Source organism: Cyprinus carpio, chromosome A8, assembly GCF_018340385.1.
Source record: "Cyprinus carpio isolate SPL01 chromosome A8, ASM1834038v1, whole genome shotgun sequence".
In the NCBI taxonomy this organism is placed as follows: Eukaryota; Metazoa; Chordata; class Actinopteri; order Cypriniformes; family Cyprinidae; genus Cyprinus; species Cyprinus carpio.
The window spans coordinates 4,546,145-4,569,269 of record NC_056579.1 but is presented as its reverse complement, the minus strand read 5'-3'; the positions used below and the strand labels follow the sequence as shown (position 1 = coordinate 4,569,269).

The 23,125-nt window shown below is 34.9% G+C and overlaps 1 protein-coding gene across 7 annotated transcripts in view; it reads right to left on the bottom strand.

Annotated features, from left to right (window-relative positions):
* The window catches only part of LOC109102905 (FYVE, RhoGEF and PH domain-containing protein 1-like), a 41,791-nt gene that overhangs the window by 15,831 nt on the left and 2,835 nt on the right, over positions 1–23,125 (bottom strand). For 3 of the 7 annotated variants that reach the window (XM_042761700.1, XM_042761702.1, XM_042761703.1), the window contains exon 1: positions 8,206–8,622. The exons of the other annotated variants lie outside the window; for them this stretch is intronic. In XM_042761700.1, the coding sequence (XP_042617634.1) occupies positions 8,206–8,263 (58 nt within the window). In that variant the 5' untranslated portion in view covers positions 8,264–8,622. Of the gene's footprint in view, positions 1–8,205; positions 8,623–23,125 lie in introns of those variants that run through there. 7 annotated transcript variants of the gene reach the window in all.

Sequence of the window (23,125 nt, the reverse complement as noted above, 5' to 3'; positions counted from 1 at the left end):
AGTATTTTAATTTAGTATTTTAAAGTAGTAATAAAATTAACTTTTGAACAATAGTGTAAATGTTAATGAGAACAAAAAAAATTATCTTTAATAAAAATATTGCACAATGTTTTCAATAATGCAAAAATTAAATCCACTGCCATTTAAAAAGTAAAAACTGTCTCATCATTGCAAGCATGATCATCTCAGACAGGAAACACTTTAAGTATCAACAAGAGAGAAGAAAATGTCGGGCAAATTCAATTCAGCCTAATTTAATGGAGCCGGCTGGGCGTAATGGATTTCAGTTTGACTGAGTGATATGTCTGAACGCCAGAAAGCATAAATGTACAAAACGTTTTCACACAAATCACCTCTGGGTCAATAAACTGCGAGTACAGATCCAGTGATACGTAAGTCCAAGTATATACTTCCCATCAGTCTTGGTCTTGAATTACACACTAGTTTGTGCTGACACAATGTGAACATGACATCAAACTGTGTAAAGAGACTTCTGGGTAAATAGGGAGAGCGGTTGAGTGCTCTGTGCCCGTGTTGGGCCGTCATGTGTTAAGTAGGTCAGTGTGTTAAAGTGCCAGTCACTACTGTGTATATTTGCCTGTTCAGCTCAATCATTGTAACACATCGTAAGTTTGGATCTAGTGACATAACAAAATTCACAGGCTACAAACGATGCACATGAAAATACGATTTAAAGGGCTTTCATATCAAAATGAGCACGGACAGGAAAAAACCTTGTAGGAATTTCTTAAAGTGGCACAGTCGGGTCAGATGGTCGGCAGACCCGCCGTCTAGATGATGTTGCCATTTTAAAAAAAGCTTGTCCGTCCCCCTACAAAGAGTTAATTGGTTCCATATGGTGATACTCATACCAGCTAGTGAAGGCAAGGGGCTGAAATGACTTCCACATGCTCCACCAAAATTACTTAAAGGTGAAGAAAGTCTAGTGAGGGAGAAACCCAGAGTTATCCTAGCCGCAGATTTGGATTCGCAGCACATGTTGTTTTTCCCATGTGCTCTGGAGTTCCTGTACAGGAAAGGGATGTGTGCTGTGACCTACAAGCCTGTTTGAGTTGGGACGGATTAAATATGTATCAAAAGAACAGGCCCGTCCAAAACACATCAACTTGAAGAGCACATTATAGACGATATAATGTTTTTCAAATTAAGCCTTTTTTCTGTTATTGCAAATAGCAGGACTATACTATGTGTCATGAAACTGCACAGGTACACAAAGGTTGAGGATCCAGACGCAGTACTTATTAAAGGGGTAATCCACAAACTCCAAAAACAAGCAAAGGTCATAACACAGGCAATCAGTCCAAACAATAGCAACAGGGCAAAAACACAGGCAACAGGGGATCCAAACAGGCAGGGAAACAAAACTAGAATCCAAGACACAGGAGAACCAGAAAAACGAGGCTTAAAAACACACAAGTTTTAGTAATTGTGTGGATTTTGAAAATGTCTATATCGTTTTAATTCATTTTTTCACTTTTAGTAATTTCAGTACATCAAGTTAAACTAAATGAAAATGAGAAATGTTGCCTTGGCAACTAGCTAGAATTAAATCAACTTGAGTATTTATTAATTTTTTTTATTATTAATTTTATTTTTTTATTTTTATTTCAAATCACAAAAAGAAAATGAATCATAAAACTATATATACAGTACTACAGTTTATAAAATTCAATTAGTGGAGTACTATAAATAATATAATAAGAAAATTCTATTTCAGCCTTTCTACTTCAAAATTTCATGTTTAATTAAATGTAACTTGTCAGTTTTTTGTAATTATTAATGAAATTTACTAAATTGTTTCATTGCATCATTGCAAAATGTAAATTTTACTATCTGCCAGTGGAAAATTGTTCATCTAGAAGCTTAGAGAACAATCGTTCATATTCACATGGAGTGTAATACTTAGTGTAAGCAGTTTGTTCAGATACATAACCCTATATATATATATATATATATATGAGCAATGATGCCACTATAAATAGTGTTGCTTAGCTTAATGCTAATTATACAAGCTCATTGCCCAAAATAACATTTTAAAACTGGAATCTTACAGAGATGAACCCAAATTTAACCCACTGTTAAATTTCTAGTTAAAAACTAGTTTCTCACATGGTCTTTGAGACAGACTTCTTTTTCCATAGCAGACAGAAAAAAAACTTTCCATTTACAGGCACAAAGCCTAAAGTCAAGACATCTAAACAGATGGGAAAATTCCTCCTGTATGGCCAAAAGTGTGCATTTGAATGAATACTAGCATTGCATGCTCATTCTACAAACTGAAAGTCATTAGAAATAAAGCGCTGCTGAAATACGCTTCATACAGGCGTCTTCTCTTTTGAGAAGTTTACTTCTGACTGACTGATATTTTCATGCTCCATTTCTCCTGAAGGCATAAAGTGCAGACAGGGGCTTTTAGGGCCCTGAAGATAAAGCAGAGACAGAAATACTGGAGAAAAATATGCGCTACTGCTCTTCAATTCAGAGACTTAAGATTAATCCTTGACATGCTTTGGCAGCAGTTTATTAAAGGAATAATTCACCTCCAGTTTGTAAATCCCACAAACTTCAAGATCGGGCTTCTCATATCATTAGCAAAGCGTTTCGACAAGAGGATGTTGATTTTTACAAGGGTAGCTTTCAGAGATGACAATCAGGAAATTGATTTATTTAGAATTAATAACCCTATATTAGCTGTTTGCTAAAGTAGTCAAGCCAAAGTCTAATGATATCAATTACGTTATTGTCTGATATTACATAAAATGCATTATCATTCTAATACGTGGACTTGTAGAGTAGAAACAACTGTATAATTCACTTTTCCTCTTCTACGGAATCAGCTTCTGGTTCAAACATATATGGCTGAATTAATCCAGTATTGCAGCTTGTCACTGCTTCAGCTGCTGTGATTGAGTGGAGGCGGAGACTAATTTGCATATTCATGAATCTGTGTATATGCTAAATGAGGTAAGGGTGTAGAGTTATTTTCAAGCCATTTTTAGGCATGCAGAAATTACTTTCACAGGACAAAAAGCTTAAATATGTAATTTTGATTACCAGTTTGATCAGTAGATGAGTTTTATGAGATAAAATTAGTAACTTCACATGAACCATATTGAAGCCAATATCACATAAGCAAGAGTGCTGTTTTTCCAGAATATCAGCGCAATTGCAAATGTCATATTGACATTTAACATTTACAAGTTAAAACATTGTGAGTTACATTTTAGACACATTAATATTGTCTTTTTTACTATTTGTCCACAGCTGCATTAAACAGCCTTTTTAAATACACCTAAACACCACTTCAGATGCAACTTCTGTGCAACTTCTGCAGTGCAAAGATGGATTTTGTTGATACCAGTTTTATGTGACTGGTAACATTGTCTTTTCACTGTCTTAATTAATTGATTAAATGTAAGAATCATTTTTTTATGACATAAAAAACAATGCACACTTCTAAGGTTATAAAAAATGCCATTATAAAGGTAAAAAGGGGGTAAATATTGTCACATAAGGTGACTAAATGACAGGATTTCTATTTTTTTATAAACTATCCCTTTAAGAAACTCAATTCCAATGAGAAGTTTGTGTCACGGAGGTCTGTAAGCATAATCTGAATTACCCATGATTCAATAGAACATCTGCCTCACCAGCTTCCCTAACAAAACCACTTTAAAGACATTTACAGACAGATTTACTATTGACTGTAGCAGTTTGCATTTCAATAAGAACCTGTGGGTTCACTCCGAAAGAATTCCCATCATAAAACGAAAGTCCCTAGTATGTGGTTTTACAGTCACAACTGAACCTAAAAGAAACTGCCAACCTGGCTAAAACCACAGGAAAACATTTCAAGGTCAAACTCTGAGTGTGAAATCAGGACATCAGCGCACACCTCGTGCATAAGCAAACAGGATGTACCTGCACCTGCACTGTAAGGAAGTGATTATTAAAGACATTCACATATTAGGACGCAGGTCAAATTCTTCTCCTAAATGGTGCCAAGAGGCCTGTAAAAAATGAGCTGTGGTCTGGTGGAGACAGGTGGAGGTATTGCTGGCAAGGCACTGAGGCACAGCGGACTCGCGTTTGACAACCTCTGCAGAAATCTCCTCCCCATGGGTCTGATATCAGGGTATCGGTTATATCTTCACATTTCAGATTGATGTCTACACTATAAAACCTCACAGAAACACTCTTATTTGAATGATGATGGACTTCACAGCTTGTCAGACACATATTGGCTTTTCACAATGGTGAAAAAAAGGTACACTGAAATAAAAATAGTGCAGAAACAATTTGAACTTAAATTGCGCGTAAATTTCACAATGAATAATAAAACAACGTCAATGTTTACAAGTAACATTGAATTAAAAGTGACATTTTCGAAGTAGAAAAACTGTGAAAAATCTTTTTTTTACAGTATATATACACAATATTCAAACCATGTAGTTATTTACTACTGTTTGGGATCAGCAAGATTTTTATTATTATTATTATTTTGGAAGACATTAATGCTTTTATTCAGCAAAGATGCATTAAATTGATCAGAAGTGACAGTTAAGACATTTATAATGTTACAAAACATTTCAATTTTAAATAAATGTTCTTCTTTTTGAACTTTCTATTCATCAAGGGAACCTGGAAAAAAAATTATCACACCAAAAATAAAAAAAAAGTTTTTTTTTAGTTGTAAATCAGCATATCGGAATGATTTCTGAAGGATCATGTGACACTGAAGACTGGAGTAATGATGCTGAAAATTCAGCTTTGCTGAATTCAACTTAAAAAAGCTGAAAGTTTTCATTTCTTTGTAATATTTGTAAATTGAAAATTGTTCCAAGTAAATCCTACACCAATTTTCTTGGTCTGTGGTCTACTATGCCTATGTTTTGGAACAAAGATAAAATAGGATGCTTGTGGTTAGAGATGTGTCAGTCTGTGATGTCTATAGATTAGGGCTTCCTCATGTTACAATAACATGACCAGTCAGAATCCCTGTGTCTGTCAGTCAGCTCAGGATCAATAAGACATTTAGAACCACACCACTTTGCTGATTCATCATCCTCTGTGACTTATAATGAATATTTCATGAGCTCACCGATATGGAATGGAAACAGGCTCCTCAGAAACACCAGACATCAGTTTTTATACTCATCTCAACATGCAGAGAATATAAAGAGTAACAGCAAGCATCAGACCGCTGCAGCTACAGAAAGAAAAAACTTTCTTTTTGATAATATCTATTCCACCATGAGCTGAGGGATGTGTTGAAACAGGGGGACTATTTTTATCCTGATCAGAAGCAAGTGCACTGACAGGACAGTCAACACACAGATGCTACACGCAATCCAAGCCTCAGCAAAGATTTGCTCTCATCTAAACATGGCCAAGACGCAAGCGAGGATGACACTGCATAACAATGCACAGCCTGTGAAGCAGACAAACAAGTCTTTATCAAAGCACCTCGAAAAGCTGTCCAAAAATCTGCAGGGAAACATTACTGGAATCTTTGGAAGGTTTAAGGCAAGACATCACAGGTGAACAGGGTAAAAATAGTGCTAAAAGATATCACCACACTTCCCCAGTTGATTGATTAAGACTTGCAAGGACTTTTTTTTTTAAATACAAATGTTCTGAAATGTTATGTTTGAATATGTTAATTAGACACTGTCTAATTAAATATGTACTAATTTTATCAGTCAATGCACTGCATGAAGGGCACTATAAGTTAATATATTACTTGCAATGCAGAAAGTTTCAGAAGATGCACTTGAATAGTTCATTCATTTCCGAAATGCAGCAGTCCGAAAGAAAATATATCAGAAATATATCAGATCGTCAGGTCATCAATATGAATATATTTGAAGAACAGAAATCTGAAGACTGCATGAAGCCAGGTTCAAAATACTTGTTTAGAGAGACAGGAGTTCAGAATATAGATATGAATAAAACTGAATAGTTTAGTGTATTCAAGTGCTACTGAAGTGGAGATTTCTGACTCAGTGCAGGAGAAACACCTCGCCGAAGCAAATAGATAAAGTGCAATAAAATCAACACGTTTTACATGTTTCCTTTCCACTAGTTTAAAAAACACATTATGAAACACCAAATACGCCCAAAATGTCAAAATTGACCAATGCATAAAAAATAATTTTGCCTTTAAAAGAATAGGGTAGTTCATCTAAAACTGAAAATGTGCCTAAAATGCTCTCACCCAAGATTAATTTGTTTCTTTATTGAACAGACTTGGAGAAATTTAGCATTCCATCACTTGTTCACCAATGGATCCTCTGCAGTGAATGGGTGCCGTCAGAATTAGTGTCCAAACATCTGATTAAAACATCACAATAATCCACAAGTAATCCACACCACTCCAGTCCAGCAATTAATGACTCGTTAAGTGAAAAGATGAGTTTTGTAAGAAAGAAATCCATAATTAAGGCGTTTTAACTATAAACCATTGCTTCTGGCCAAAAAAAGTCCTGTTGTCCTCTCATATCAAAATCCATCAACATACTTGCTTAGAATTGTTTTGGAATTTTTTTTTCCTTTGTAAACTGTGCTTGATCTGTGCATATTTCTCTCTTGATTAAGATTAGGCGACCTTTTACTGAAGAAAGCTATATTATTGATTAGAGGATTTATTTTTTTTTAGCTGGAAGCAACAGCTAAAAACATCTTAATGAGGGATTTGTTTCTTACAAACAGAGTTTTTCACTTCACAAGGCATTAATTGATAGACTTTAATTAAGAAAAAAACTAACCTACAACTTTAATGTCCTTATCATCAGTAAATACTCTCATTCTGATGGCACCCATTCACTGCAGAGGATCCATTCAATGCTGAATTTTCTCCAGATCTTCATTTACATCTCGTATGGCCTGTATGCGAATACAGTTTCTACAGTTTTAATTTTTGGTGAACTATTCCTTTAAGAAAACTACTGCAGTCAGAACTACAGATGCTTAAATACTCTATTATGTGACCTACTGAAGGTGGTCAATAATGCAGCTTAAACCAGGCGTAGACATCTGTGCCTCTAAAGGCTGCGTTAATGGGTCAGACATCAGCAAAACACTGCACACATCTGCCACCCAATCTTCTATATAAATCTAAACAAATCCACACATCAATCAATGCACTGCATGAAGAAGGCCGCTACAACACCAATGCATGAAAGTTAATCATGTTTTCAGGGAAATACTTGTGATGCCAAAAGTTTTAGTAGATGCACTTGAATATAGTTCATTCAATTCCAAAATGCAGCAATCCGAATGAACACATCTCTGAAATGGATACTGTAGTCAGGCACACCCACTCTGTGGTGAGTTGACAGCCAACAGGCGTTGTTTTGATGTATCATACAGTGCCTTTTGATTTTTAAAATAACAGATTGTCAGCTCATCAGACATGGAATGATGAAACCGACATTGCATTGACATAGCCAGTCCCTGACAACAGCATGGAAACACAAACAAACACACCTACAGTGCACTAATGATGGCAGGTGCATGTTGTCTCTGCATCGTCAAATAACCTTCAAAAGGCATGCTTACTGCAAACGCAGGGATTGCCGACAGCAGTAGTAGTGTCCTGCACACACACACACACACACACACACACACACACGTCTACATGTCAGACTGCACTACATGTCTCCCTGCATCCGTGTACAGCAGGCATGATGCACCAGCCTGCAAAATGTATGTGAAGCACCAGCGGTATTCCACAGACAATTCAAAATGTGCATAAAGGTGTGATTTATCATGTGCACAGGAAAGGTGCATGTCATTAATTTTACTCCATTGCATATAAAGCCCATCCCCCTCCACCAAAAAAATTAAATAAAAATCAGGATCAAAGCATAAACATTTAATCCAAACGCAAAATACACATTTTATGACAATGCATGATGAAAATAATCAAATGCCAATGCAAATTATGCATAAAAAGACAGTACATGGTGAATACACCCACTTTACATACTGACACACTGAACTATTGAACATGCATGTATAATATTCCCACCATGATGGTGTATATGATGCTGCAGATGAGCAAACATACAACACTGCATATGCTTAAACTACAGTTATTGACACAATTTCGTTTTTAAAACCCACATTATGCTTTAATATGTCGAAATAAAATATGAAATACAAAAATAAAAAGGTTCTTACCCCGGAGCACACTGGTTTTATCCATGTACATCGCGCAGCAAAATACGAAACCAGTCATTAAAATACAGAACGGGGAGACACAATCCCCCCCAGCTGCTCAAGGATGAAATGAAAATCAAATAGATACAATTAACGGTAAATAAACGCAAACCCGGTTGCTCCTCCAGTCCGCCGGCGAACGATCTAAGGCGCGAGGAGAGTCTGCGCTCTCACGCGCATCTCCAGCGCCTCGAGACCACGCGCTTACTACACAAACCCGCCGCAAAAATCAAGCTAATTACACCGAAACGACGCTAAAACCAATATATAAGAGCTCTGTGCAGCGGTGGCCATGATGACACCGACAATGCGGATACGATAAGGAAATAAAGTGCACCCTCGCGCCCCCACCCCTCTCCAACTGTCCTCACACACACACACACACACACACACACACGGTCCCTCCTCCCTTCACCATCCTCAGCTCTGTTTCCTTGACAACAGTTTAGAGGATTTAGTTTGGACTGTGTGTATATTATGATACCTCTAATATTGTCATGCAAATAAAGAAATGTTTCAATTATTTATGTCCGTGAGTGTTTGCTGTATATTCTATATTCTACATTCTAGGCTTTCTGTTGCAAAAAGTATATTAGGTCTACATTTACATCACACTTATTCACTTGGTAAAATTATTTTATCCAAGGTAACTCACAGTTAATTTAAGGAATATACTTTAATATGTTTTAGGATGTATAATGTATATAAGGGATGCATTAATGTGTGTTTGTTCTCTGCAAATGAAACTCATGAAATCATGACCATTTGCTTGAGTCAATGTACTATATCAATACAGTGATGATATCAGATAATATTAAAATTCATGTAATTTGAAAAATGAAAAATGTTGTATTATGGTAGTATATGTCTAGTATATAAATAAATCTAAACAAATATATTTAAAGAAACATAAAGAAAATACAACATAAAAAACATGTATATGTATGTACATGCATATATATATATATATATATATATATATATATATATATATATATATATATATATATATATATATATATATATATATATATATATATATAAACCATCTCTGCAGCTTTGTTACTGCACTTCAATCTACTCTAAAAAATAGGTTGATGTGATTTTCATCAAGATGGCATAATGGAACTGATGCATTAGAAATGCACTCAATTAAAAAGGTTATGACACATCGAGGGCTTGTGACTCATGGAATAACCATCTTATAGTTAAATGGCAGGCGTGGTGCCGTGTAATTAGGCTCTCTCAAAAAATAGGCATCACAAATGATTATACACGTCACCGTATCTGTCATCATCTACATGTACTGACTTTAACCAGAGAAGGAAACAAGCCTAGGAAAATGAATGGAAGAAACCATAATGCTAAAACATGGGAGCCGAAGGAAAGGAAGTCTCACCTTTTAGTCTAAAGAGCCAATGCATGTGCATTAGTTTAACCAGTCTGAAAAACATTTTAATGTGATTTAAAGTTAAATTTATGATACTATTATTTCTAGATATTGTTGTAATCTTAAAAACAGTACTGGAGATTTCATTCCTTTACCATTCAAGTGGATATGAGCAGTACTTTATGCCTATTACCAACATAAAAAACCACTCCCATTTCCAAGATGGCCCCTTGTCTGTAATTTAATATTTGTATTTTACAAAGTATAATTAAAGATGAATATTGTCTAGTACCATAAATTGCCCTCAAATTACAAAATATTAAAAAATAAATAATATTTAAAGAAAATTCAGGACATTAATGTCTGCATTTCACTGCATTAGACAAAGTATTTAATAATCAAAATAAGGCAGTTTCACTTTATGTAAATGTTTCATTAATGTTTTTGTTTACTTCAAACATCTCTTTTATGATATAAAACTTAAACTTTCTGTTAAATGTTTTGTTTAAAAATATATATCTCTTTCAAATAATATTCATATTTTGTTGTATTATAGATTTATAATGGCTAAAGTCTTAAGGGAGCTTAAGGCTTTGTGAAATCTTGGCCACCGTACATCAAGTAAAGTAAATAAGTGCAATGATGCTGCTGGTGTTGACATAAACCACCACAAATCATCCATCCAGATTGGTTTCAAGCCGGATTAACATTGCATTTTTACGACTTCGAGTAGAGCATGAGAACACAATAACGAAGTCTAACACAGAATATAAAAGTGTGTCACACCAATTTCTCAGCAGCAGTGACATCAGGTAAAGAAATGGGCCTGGCTGATCTCTGAGGTCATACAATTTACACCCAGCTTCCCTCCAGACAAGACACATCATGCTCTAGCATGTCTCTATGATGGTGTATGTCTCTGTTGTCCAATGTCTGAATAATCCTCTCGCACAGAGAATGACTTGAGATTACGTGGCATGGGTTTGCCCCATCTCTCCTTCTGTTTCTTTTATTTTCCTCACCCCTGCTGGGTCAGCAGTGCTGTTGCTCTCTCAGACCCTGGCACAGGTTGTAGGCTTTAAATGGAGAGATTTACCCCCCTGATTTCCCTAGAGAGAAGGCCATCTGCCTACTGTCACCCTGCCCATTATTGTGACTTCGACACAGAGCGCATGCTCACCGACGGCATCACAAGTCTAAATGCCTCAGGCCAATGACTCACGTGTGCTCTTAGACACAGACTGGCAAACAGCATTCATATCCAGAAGTTTATTAAAAGTGTGTGCTAATTTCCACATGCATTAAACATGTATTGTAAAACGTAATCATCTGCAGTAAAATACAAAATTAGATTTATATTTTGTAAATAAATGAATAATATATAAATAAATAATAAAATAAATAAATGTTAGTGGCCCTTGGGAAAAAGTAAATAAAAGTGTGAACAAAACCTAAACACAAACAAACAAAATTAATGAATAAATAGATAAAGGCCATTATAAACACACAAATATAAATACACAAAAATAAACAAATAAATAAATCTATTTATGTCACCTGTGAAAACAACAAGTATAAAAAACTAAATGAATGAATGAAAGCCCTTGCAAAAAATAAATAAATGAATAAAATAAAATAAAAATAAAACAATAAGTGGCCCTTGCAAAAAAAGAAAAGCAAAATAAAATTAAAACAATAAATAAACAAATAAATAAATAAAATAAAAATAAAAAACAATGAGTGGCCCTTGCAAAAAAGCAAATAATAATTAAATAAATAAATTGAAAACAATAAATAAATAAACAAATAAAATAAAAATAAAAAACAATAAGTGGCCCTTGCATAAAAAAGCAAATAAATAAAAAAATAAAATGAAAACAATAAATAAATGAAAAAGGTCCTTGCAAAAAATAAGTAATAATAAATAAAAACATGCATACATAAAAATAAACAAACAAACATCCAAACAAATAAATATGAGTGGCCCTTGCAAAAAGCCAAATAAATTACAAATAAATATGTAAATATATATCTATACACATACGCACAAATATATTAGGAAATGGCACTAATAATAGCACAATAGCTCTGCGAGTACAACTGAATGAGCTATGTATAAAGTTCATGTGTTAAATTATTAAAATGATCTCCAGAGGTGCAATCATTCTCTTGCGTTTACCTCAAGGCCATAAAACCCCAACAACAGCCCCTCTGGATGAATGTAAGAGAGATAGTAGAAGAGTTCACTGGTCTTTTGTTAGTAACAGGAGGGATGAACTAAGGGTTAATGGGGCTGACCTTCACTCTCTGCATTCAGCACATTTTTATTGGCCACTTTATACACACATCACCTTAATGTAATTAACAAAACACACTCCACACAGGGGGCTTATGCAGAATGCATTTCAAGCACTGCATCATTGCATGTACATCTACAGTACTTCTTGACTCATAATTTGACCAAATTAAATGCACTAAATTGAAAATGCACTTTCATGCGAGAGTGTAGCATACTGCTGTTTGAAATGTTTATTGTTGCATACTGCACACTGTTATTATTCATATTTTATCAGAAAATTAATGTATTACCAAGAATAATCACGGGCGATTTAGACATTTATACTTATATATATATAAACAAAAGCTATAAACAAAACCTTTATTTTTTAAAGTCACATTACTTATATTTATATATATTACTTATATTTATTTATATACTTATATATATATATGTGTGTTACAAACTAAGGTAAATAAATTAGAGAGAGAGAGAAAGAGAGTTTGAAAGTTTAAACATTTTAAACAAAAGAAAATTTTATATACACAATTTTTACATACATATACATATATGTATATATGTATATATTTATGTGTGTGTGTGTGTTTACTTTAGTTTACAAAACTAAAGTAAATAAATAAGAGAGAAAAAGAGAGTTTTTAATCCAACTTTCTATACAAATATCTAAATCCAATGATCACACTGGAAATGGAGGATCAAATTAAGTGCACTGCTTTGTGAAATACATTATTCCTCATTTGGCAAATATAGTACAGTAGATCATTCAGATATTCCATGCATGTGCATCAAAAATTTGCACAGCATACTACAAAAATAGTAAAAGTAGTATGCAAAATGCTATTGCGAACACATCCATAGTAAAGTACAGGAAATGTAAGTGTATGAGTGGATTATGGCCGGCTGTTGTTGTAATGGAGGGTCTAGTGTCTGTAATGGAGCTGGTGTGAGTGCTGTACTGTTGGGCTGAATGAGGCCTTGAGAGTCTCAGCTGTTTGCTTGCTGACATGTTGAACTCACTCCCAGAGGGCTGGATTTGTTACACCCCCTTTACCAGATGTCTAACAACACTCAGATAGAGGGGGCTGGTCATCTGCTCACTTGTGAGAACGCATGATTTTAAAAACATGCTTAATAATATCTGGTCCATTTAAAAAAAACAAGCCTCGGCTGACTTTCAAGTGACTGTGAATATAATCAGCAGTCGGCATGTACAATGTAGCTCCGTTCTGAGCATGCTAACCAGTATTATGTGAACAAAGTGGATAGACTGCTGTTAAAGGCATAGTTCAAACAAAGATTAAATTAAATGTTGTTCCAAACCTGAGTTTCTTTCTTTCGGTTGAACACAAAAGAAAATATTTTTAACAGTTACTGGTAGCCATTAAATTACATAGGGAAGTCTATAGAGGTCAACGGGTACCAGCAACTTTTTGGTTACCAATATTTTTCAAAATATCTTCTTTTGTGTTCAACAGAGGAAAGAAACTGATACAGGGTTGGACCAATAGGATGACTAAATGATGACAGAATTTTCATTTTTGGGTGAAGTATCCCTTTACACTGCAGTCCAAACCAAAGGTTTTATCAATTTCCTCAAAAAGCGGTTTCTGTTTAATAAAACAACACCTCTGCAGTACAGTCTCCCCTAAACCAAACCTGCTCAAGGCATCTCTCTCTGGAATTGAACCAGGTTGCAGATATTCAGTTTAGACCTTCAGAAAAGGTGCATGAGGAGTAAAAGATTTATGATGCCATTGATTGTTACTGGAAGTAGCTTCACTTATCTCTTGGAAAGAAAGAGAATCCATTTGCTTCGGTTACAGCATCGCAGGCTTCTATTTCAATTCTGATACTATTGTATGTATAGATGAGCTTCTCTGAGCGGTCAGGAATGCAATGCTTTGTTCAGCTCAGACAGGGCTGGAATGCAGGTTCAGTGATCTTTGACTTTGATATCTGAGTCTGAGACTTAAAGCCATGGAGCCAAGAGGCTGAAAGTAGTATACTAACGTTTTTAACATTTTTTAATGTTCATGAAAGAAGTCTCTTAAGCTCACCAATGCTGCAGTTATTTGATCAGAATCACAGCAATATTGTGAAATATTTTCAGAATTTATAATAGCTGTTTTCTATTTGAATATATTTTCAAATGTAAAATGTTGACTCAAATACCTTGTTTAGAAATGTAACTGAATTGAGTAGCTCCCAATAAAAATATTTTTTAAACTAATTTCCCTCATTCTTCTCAAAACACATAAAACAACAGTTTATTTAGTATTTAATGTCACAATTCAAGATGCATGTAGTCCAACACAAATCAGTTATGAAAACATCCATTTTACATATTTAATTATGACAAAATATTCAAGAATTGTGTAGCATTAGCTCATTTTAATGAAGTAACTTAAACAAGCAAAGCAATGTTGACTATTCATTTTTATTTTTGAAACTCAATCACAATGACATTCGGTTTAAATGCAACCCCAAGGGCATGGATTCAATTACCAGTGAATGCATGAAATGATCAAATGAAGATCTTAAATGCAATGTGAGTTCGATAAATGCTTTGGATATCTGCAAAATGCATAATTGTAAATACATCATTATTACATTAACTATATAATATGGTTTTGTCATTTACACATCGACACCAGTGCACACGTGGACCTGGCTGCTGACTGCTGCTGAAAAAAATGCAGAAAATGCTACACGTATAGGAAAATCCATGAAGCACTGCATGGATTTCTCTCATCCCTTCACTGCTGGAAAAAGGTCACATGTTTTATTTTGTCTGCCTCTCTCATTACATTTTCTCCATGTAGAGAAGCAGAGACCGGAGACACCCCCTCCTCTCTCCAGACACACATTCGTCTCTCTCGTGAGCTGTCTAATCAGCTCGTGATTTTGACAGTCATCTCTGCACTTATCAAGCACTCCCTGTTCACTTGAGCAGATTAAAGCGTCCAGGATTTGAGCGAGTGGGTTAAAGCTCCCTCTCGAGCGATTAGAGCTTCCGCTCTCTCTTTCTCCTGCCACGTTGTCCGTGGTTTCAAACGGCAGCACGGCATTCCCACACGCTGACACACTGACACACTGTCTTTGCTTTCCCCTGGTTTTCCCTCATCTCATCCTCGGTCCACAGATGCAGTAGCAGACAGCATTTTAGCTCACATCCATGCTCAAAGACTTGCTCACAAACACTGCTATTTTCTTTTTTACACACACAATATACAGCCTTATTTATTAAAGGGTGTTTCCTCAACTGGGAACTTTTGGCCCTAAGGACCTTTAGAAAATAACACTTTACTCACTAGTTTATTTCATTTGTACACTAACAGTGTCTAACAGCAGGCATGCTGTTAATTTCTATATTTTTTTTTTAACCAAGAAAATGTAATTTCCTTGACATTTCTAATTATGTTTTTGCTTAACATTCTTTGGTGCAAATTTCAAAAGATTTTGTCTATTAGCTAAAGCCAATTTGAAAGTTGAAAAACTGATTTTCACACAATTTATTACATATTACCATAGAGAAATAAAAGTACTAAAAAACATTTTTAAAAAGTCTGAATATTTGGGGCACAAATGAAACTTGAAAAATGGGGTTATTTTAGATATATATGAAATATGGAGCAAGACCTGTTTCAATAGAAAAAAAAATTCTTTAGAGAATAAGGAATATGTTTGATGTGACCTTCGTATGACAACAAAAAAGTAATAAAAGTCACTCAAAAGAAAAAAAAAGAAGAAAAAATTATTCATAAAAATAAAAATATTTGAAAAGTAGTACAATACATTAAAAAGAAATAATATAATAATAAATAATAACATTTAAAGAAATTAAATGAAAAAGGAAATAAAAATATTTTTACCTTTTTAAAATAATAACATTATACAATCGAAAAGTAAAAAGAAAAAAGATGATTAAAAACTAAAAAAAGAAAATTAAAAAGGAGAGGATTTTTTAATTAAAAATATCAATCTATTAATAAAAATTAATTTTTTTATAAAATAAAATAATCTATCTATCTATCTATCTATCTATCTATCTATCTATCTATATATATATATATATATATATATATATATATATATATATATATATATATTTGGGCTGTCAGTTTAACATATTAACTTATTTAATTAGTTGTGAAGAAATAACGCTATTTAAATATTTTAACGCAATTAACGCACTGTTGACAAATATGATGCAGGGCAACAACTCCATAAACGAAATTGTGCCTCAACATTCAAGATATTGGGCCAAAAATGCTCCTGTATGAGTTTTTGTCAATTTTTATTTTCTAATTTTTTAAGGCTATCACATGATAAGCAATATCACAGCGAGATAAAGCTGCAAGAGCAATGTGCAGTATGATTCTATACAACAGTACAGTAAATATTTTAAACACAATATTGTCTGTTTTTGCTCAGTTTTGCCAACAAAAATATTACCTTTAAAGCCACAGCAGAACTGTTGAGCGCCTCCGAGCAACACAGCGTGTTTAGTTTCTGAATGAATCTGCGTTTTGAACGAATCATGTGAATCAATGATTCAAAGCCACATTTATAAAGAGAGAATGCCTTTTACTCCATTCCTGAATGAATCAGCCGTTTGAATGTATGAATGACTCATATAGACATTTACCGCCACCTTCTGGCATTTTTAATTTCTTATTTAGAGTATCATTTCGTTTTTTAAAAAAAAAACTTTAAAGGAATAGTTCACCCAAAAGGGATAATTATGTCATCATTTACTCAAACCTGAATGACTTAGGCTACTTTCTCTTGCAGAACATAAAAGAAGGTATTTTGAAGACTGCTGGTAACAAAGCTGTTCTGGTTACCAATGACTTCCACTGCATGACCGAAAAAAAAAAAAAAAAAACCTGACATGTTTCTCAAATTATCTTATTTAATGTTCCATAGTTTATGTATGCCTAAACGTTTAAGTTTAATAAATGTTTTAATAAATTGTAAGTTGGATCAAATAAAATATTTATTTCTAAAGCTACTATTTATAATGTCTACTTAATACTGTACAGTACTTTCTCATTTAACACCAAAATAGCATTAAATAATCTTTGGGTGGTACTTTCACAGCCAAAGGTAACTTGCGATTAACTAGATGAATTAATCGACACATTGTGTAATTATTTAGATAAAAATATTTAATTGACTGATAGCCCTAATATATATATTTATATCTGGGACATAAAATTGCAAGTAGTCACTACTCACAATAAAGAGCTTGTTGGCCTTAGCATAGCAGTATTTACTGTTTCCCCTTTTAGCAAAGATCCTGGTTGATTAAATTTGCTTTTTCGTTTAAACAAATTTAATAAAGGTAGGAAACAGCCACACGGTGCTAGTGTTTTCACTGAATTAAGGAAGCAAAGAGAAAGGGAAGGTGAGAGAACAGTACCAGCACCTCGTACTGACGATCACACTGTCACTTTATTCACAGCTAGCTAACACTCACACAGTACCTGCTAAAGACTGTTCGCTCGGATTAATCACATCCACTTCAGGCTACCAGACGCATTAGTAACCGGGGCTTTACATAATATACAACTCTGATGATAACCTCGATTTCACTGAGGAAATATTAAAAAAAGCCCCCTAAAGGGTCTGAGTGTAGAGGACATGTGGTTTGAGAGAGAAACGTAGAGGGTCAAAGGTCAAGTGTCTTGCTCAAGGGTGAAACCTGGTTCTCATGGTGTTGGGGGTCGGCTAACTAACACACTTTAGCTTGTGCAGGATTTGGTGAAGCTGATGACTCTCATGAACAGTCACTGCCTGCTCTGTAACGTCATGGCCCTGTCCCTTCAGTTCTCCTCTGTGAGCCCTGGCCAAACCTCTGAGGTTTCTATTTATACCCGTGAGTGGTGGATGTGTGACCAGAATGCCTGTCAGTGCTCTTTGATAGCTATATATTCTCATCTTTTAAATCTCTACATACCACTGTCCTGCTTTATGAAACTATGGACCTTTTGGAAGCTCAACAGAAGTGGAAATAAAATTGCTATTATTATTATTATTAGCAGTGTTTGCTAAGATAAGTATCACCATTACATGAGTTCATAATTAAAGGAATAGTTCATTCAAAAATGAAATTTGCTCACCCTCAGACCATCCGAGATGTAGATGAGTTTGTTTCTTCATCAGAACAGATTTTTAAAAATGTAGCATTACTTGTAGCATCACCAATGGGTCCTCTGCAGTGAATGGGTGCCGTCAGAATAATAAAAACATCACAATAAATCCACACCACTCCAGTCCATCATTTAACATCTTGTGAAGTGAAAAGATGCATGTTTGCAAGAAACAAACCCATCATAAAGACATTTTTACCTTAAACTGACACTTCCATAATCCACAATATTGCTTTCTCCAGTGAAAAACTCATCTTATCTGAATCAGGAGAGAAATCCGCACAGATCAAACACTGTTTACAAGCAAAAACAGTCCAAAACAGTTCTAAACAAATTTTGATGTGAGAGGACAACAGGGGATGATCTTTTTTCACTGGATTACTTGTGGATTATTGTGATGTTTTTATCAGCTGTTTGGACTCTCATTCTGACGGCACCCATTCACTGCAGAGCATCCATTGGTGAGCAAGTGATGTAACGCTAAATTTCTCCAAATCTGTTCTGATCAAGAAACAAACTCATCTACATCTTGGCTTGAGGGTGAGTATATTTTCAGCAAATTTTAATTTTTGGGTAAACCATTCCTTTAATGTTGGGGTTTGTTCAAATCCCAAGTATTAAATGCAAGTATGAAACTGCATGCATTTTGCTTTGTAGAAATGCTTTCTCTGAAACACCTGAAATAGTTCAATAAAGCAACAATTGAATCTAAATAGGGACTTTTCCTATTCATTTTGTGTTTATTTCATAATCTCCACAGCATGAAATATGGTCATAATTATGAATCAAAAATGAAAATATGCAAAAACCAATAGAGACAGACTTTTATGGGATCCTAACAAGAACCAGAGCAGTAAAGCTTCATCAACACAGCTCTCAGTTGCTCCATTGACTCCGCTGTTTATTTCCCCAAAGGCTCCAAATCACATTACCCTACAACAATAAAGCAAGTGTAGACCGTGTCGAAATATTACACAGGGCTGATTCTTTCTTTACATGCAATTTTGGCCCATTTAATAAAAATTAACTTCTTGAAAAAGGCAAATAAGGCAAAGGCAAATCAGCATATTAGAATGTTTTCTGAAGGATCATGTGACACTGAAGACTGGATTAATGATGCTGTAAATACAGCTTTGATCACAGGAATAAATTACATTTTAAGAAAATATTTAAACACGCCCAAGTTTAGGATTTATGGGTTTGTTAAATTATCTAACACTTACTGCTAATTACTGTATATAGCATTAACAGACAGATGACCTTCAAACCCACACATTTATGCATGAAATTGTGCAAACATACAATTTTCACATATTATTGGAAATGAAGCAGATATTCAGATTGGAACCACCTCAGAGTAATCTAATCTCTTCACCAGATGGCTTTTATATGAGCATATGGGTGTTTATAAACGTCTTAAAGGGGTCATCGGATGCCCATTTTCCACAAGTTGATATGAATCTTTATGGTCTTAATGAAAAGTCTGTAACATAGTTTGTTTAAAATTTCTCAATGGTAGTGTAAAACAACACCTTTTTTACCCTGTAAAGAACAGCTCTTTTCAGAGCAAGCCATTTTGTAGCATTTTTCTTTAAATGTTAATGAGCTCTGCTGACCCCGCCCCTCTCTTCCCAGCTGCTCTCTGAGGGACTGTTTACTTTAGCAGCATTCATTGTGAAACTTGCTAATTAGCACATTAAAAAACCTTACACTCACTTCTTCTGTTTGTTAAGCTAGATCATGACGAATGAGTCGTGCAAACATAGACACATTTATGTAGATCGGGGCGCGTTCCCTTCAAAAACAAACGTAATCCACTGCGTCTTCAGCGGCTCAGATGTCAGGAGTAAATGATGACTGCTATGTTCATTATTACATCCAACAACAGAACACCTCAATCGCTTAGGAGACATTCTTGTGTACATCTGCTCCAGCAGTGAAACAATGGCAGACTGATGACAGTCACTCAGGGCGGGTCTATTATTGCAAATACCAATATTACAGAAAGTCTGACTAGACTGCGCACAGAATTTGTTACTCAGCAAGGAAGATGATACCATGAGTGGAGCACAACAGTATTAGAATGATTTCTGAAGGATCATGTGACACTGAAGACTGGCGTAATGATGCAGAAAATTCAGTTTTGCATCACAGGAATAAATTATATTTTAAATATATATTGAAACAGAAAACACTTATTTTAAATTGCAATAATATTTCCCCATTTTTATTGAATTTTTGGTCAAATAAACCCAGTCTTGGTTGAAGTACAAGAGACTTCTTTCAAAAACATAAAAAATTCTTAAATATTAAAAACTTTTTGACAGCTATAGAGTAAGCAGTCCGGGAGTTTAGGGAGACTGACTCGATTATGTCATCAGCAGTGCATCATGGGAGTGGGCGGTCTTTGCAGAGCAATTCTGCGTAATTTATCATACTTATGGTTTGCAAAGAAACATAAAACATCGTCTAACAACCTGGGATTTCATGGTAGGTCTTTCTGGAAAGGTTTAAACGTTACTGTTAAAAAACATTTTCTCGGAGAAGCAAACGAGTGGGATTTTAACTTCCGGAGCCTGGCTGTTGTGCTCTGTTGCACAGCAAACCACAAACTAGGATGAGTTAAAGTAAACATAATGTATTATCCTTACTCTGTGTTTATAAAAAAAGGCCAAGAGGGTCATGAGCGAGGCTCTGTTTTGCATACGGGGCTTCCTTAAGGTTCAGCGAACCATTTCAGTCGGTTTCCTTCTTTCCCAACCTATATATGGATACATCTCGAGGACTGTTTCTTTAACGGCGCTCTGGAGATTTACAAGGAGTTTGGCTCATTCACACAAGTGTATTTCTCCACAGAGCGCCAGGCCGAGGAGCCAGACAGACTTCCTACTCATCTACCGAGTTGGCCGTTGACCAATGAGAACTGCTGCGCTTTCACGCTGTCATAATAACAGCACTTCAGCCGCTCTGAACATTGAGAAGTGAAAGAGCTAGAGTTTTCTCACTCACAGCTACTCGTGATAGCTGTCTGGGAGGAGATAAGAGTGTCTTCCAAAACTATGTGACAATGATCATGGGAGTTGTGGGGCTGATCGTACTCGGGCTGCGTTACGCAGACACACACCCTGTTAAGAATAGACGGGTCCAAGTTTTTGCAACATGTTCTTCCTTCACATTCCAACATTTTCAAATGAAACTCCTTCATCCAAGGCAAAAAGACTCTGAGACACAGAAAACATGGTGTGAAATGTGGTTTCTGCCATTATTTCTACAAAAATACAATCATAGATCTTCCTGTTAAAAAAATACTGTGGTAAAATCATGGTGCAATAATGGTAACAAATGATAATACCACCACAGTACTGAATGATTATCATATTTATGGTATTTATATGATACTCCATTGTACTTCAGAAAATATGCCATTGGCCTGTTACATAAAAATAATAATAATAATACCAATCCACCATATCCAAAACAAAACATCATGATACTAATGGTAATATGCAAGTTTTCAAGATCAGTTAAGACAAAAAAAAGAGTGTAAAAGTTTTTTACATTTTTACAAAAATATTAAGCAGAACAACTATTTTCAACATTGATAATAATAATTAAATAATGCAATCAGCATATTAGAATGATTTCTGAAGGATCATGTGACACTGAAGACTGGAGTAATGATGCTGAAAATTCAGCTTTGCTTCATAAGAATAAATTACATTTGAAAATATATTCAAATAGAAAAAAGTTATTTTTAGTTGTAATAATATTTCTGTAGAAATAAATGTAGCCTCTGTGAGCATAGGAGTCTTATTTCAAAAACATTCAAAAAATATACTCACCCAAACTTTTGATATATAATTAAAATCAATGCAAAGAATGCACTCACTTAAGAATGCCCTCTTTTAAACTGCAAATCTATCAACAGATGCTTGAAGAGCTTTCAAACACATTTGATACAGCTGTTATATTGATTAAATCAGATCCAAGCGAGTCTAACAATGCATGGACAAAAAGCTCATCTGTTACTGTCATATGCAACGAGGACAAAAACGTTTCAAAATAACAGCAGAATAAAACACCCGCATGCTATTTTTATGGGTGACAATGGAAAATGATCCCGTTCACGAGTCTAAGTGAGATTATTTTGCTCCTCTTGCATTAAATCTGCCACAAGACAGGACAGTGCTATTTCTACTCCACATTCATTCTTTCTTCTTTAACCTCAACATCATATTATTTCTGATGTGCTGGGATGCATTCATTTTACTGAATTACACAGACTGACTGAACAAGATATCATCATGCATTGCAGAAGAACAGCTATATAAGCCACACAATTTAAAGCAAAATTCATAAGCAAATACTTCAATACCAAAGTTTAAAGCCACCATGAAATTAAATTTGACAATAGGGAAGCAAATACAAATGCAGCTTCCATTTCATGCTGAATTTAATGCTTCGGTCATTCTATAAATTATTTCATGTCCATTGATGATAATTGTTTTTCAATTGCAACTGTTTGGTTACCATTCAACAAACTATTTTTTTGTGTTCAACACTGAAAGAAACTCAGATTTGGAACATCCTGAGTGTGAGAAATGGACAAAATTTTAATTTGGGGGTTGAACTATGCCTTTAAAACATCATACAGACCTTTGAACAACTTGATTTTCACCACAGGAGCTCTTTAAGGGTAATAGATTGAGCAAACGCACGAGTTATTAAAGAAGATATTCACCGGAGACAACTCTTCATGTGTTTCCTTCCAGTGCATCAAACACTACTGACACGTTTCTGAAAGCCGCTAGCGAGTTGGTGGTCAGCACAGAGGCAACCCACTGAACTGAAGTGAACTCCAGACGCATTTAATTGGATTTCACAGCGCAGTGCTTGAGTAAATATCCCAAACTGACAGACACTCAAGTAACTACACACCCGAGTACAAACATGGCAGCGGCAGCATAGCACTAAACACCAAACATGGCAGCGTAGCACCAAAAGGGACTCCGGTCAGGCTCCGCTGTTGCCTTATCA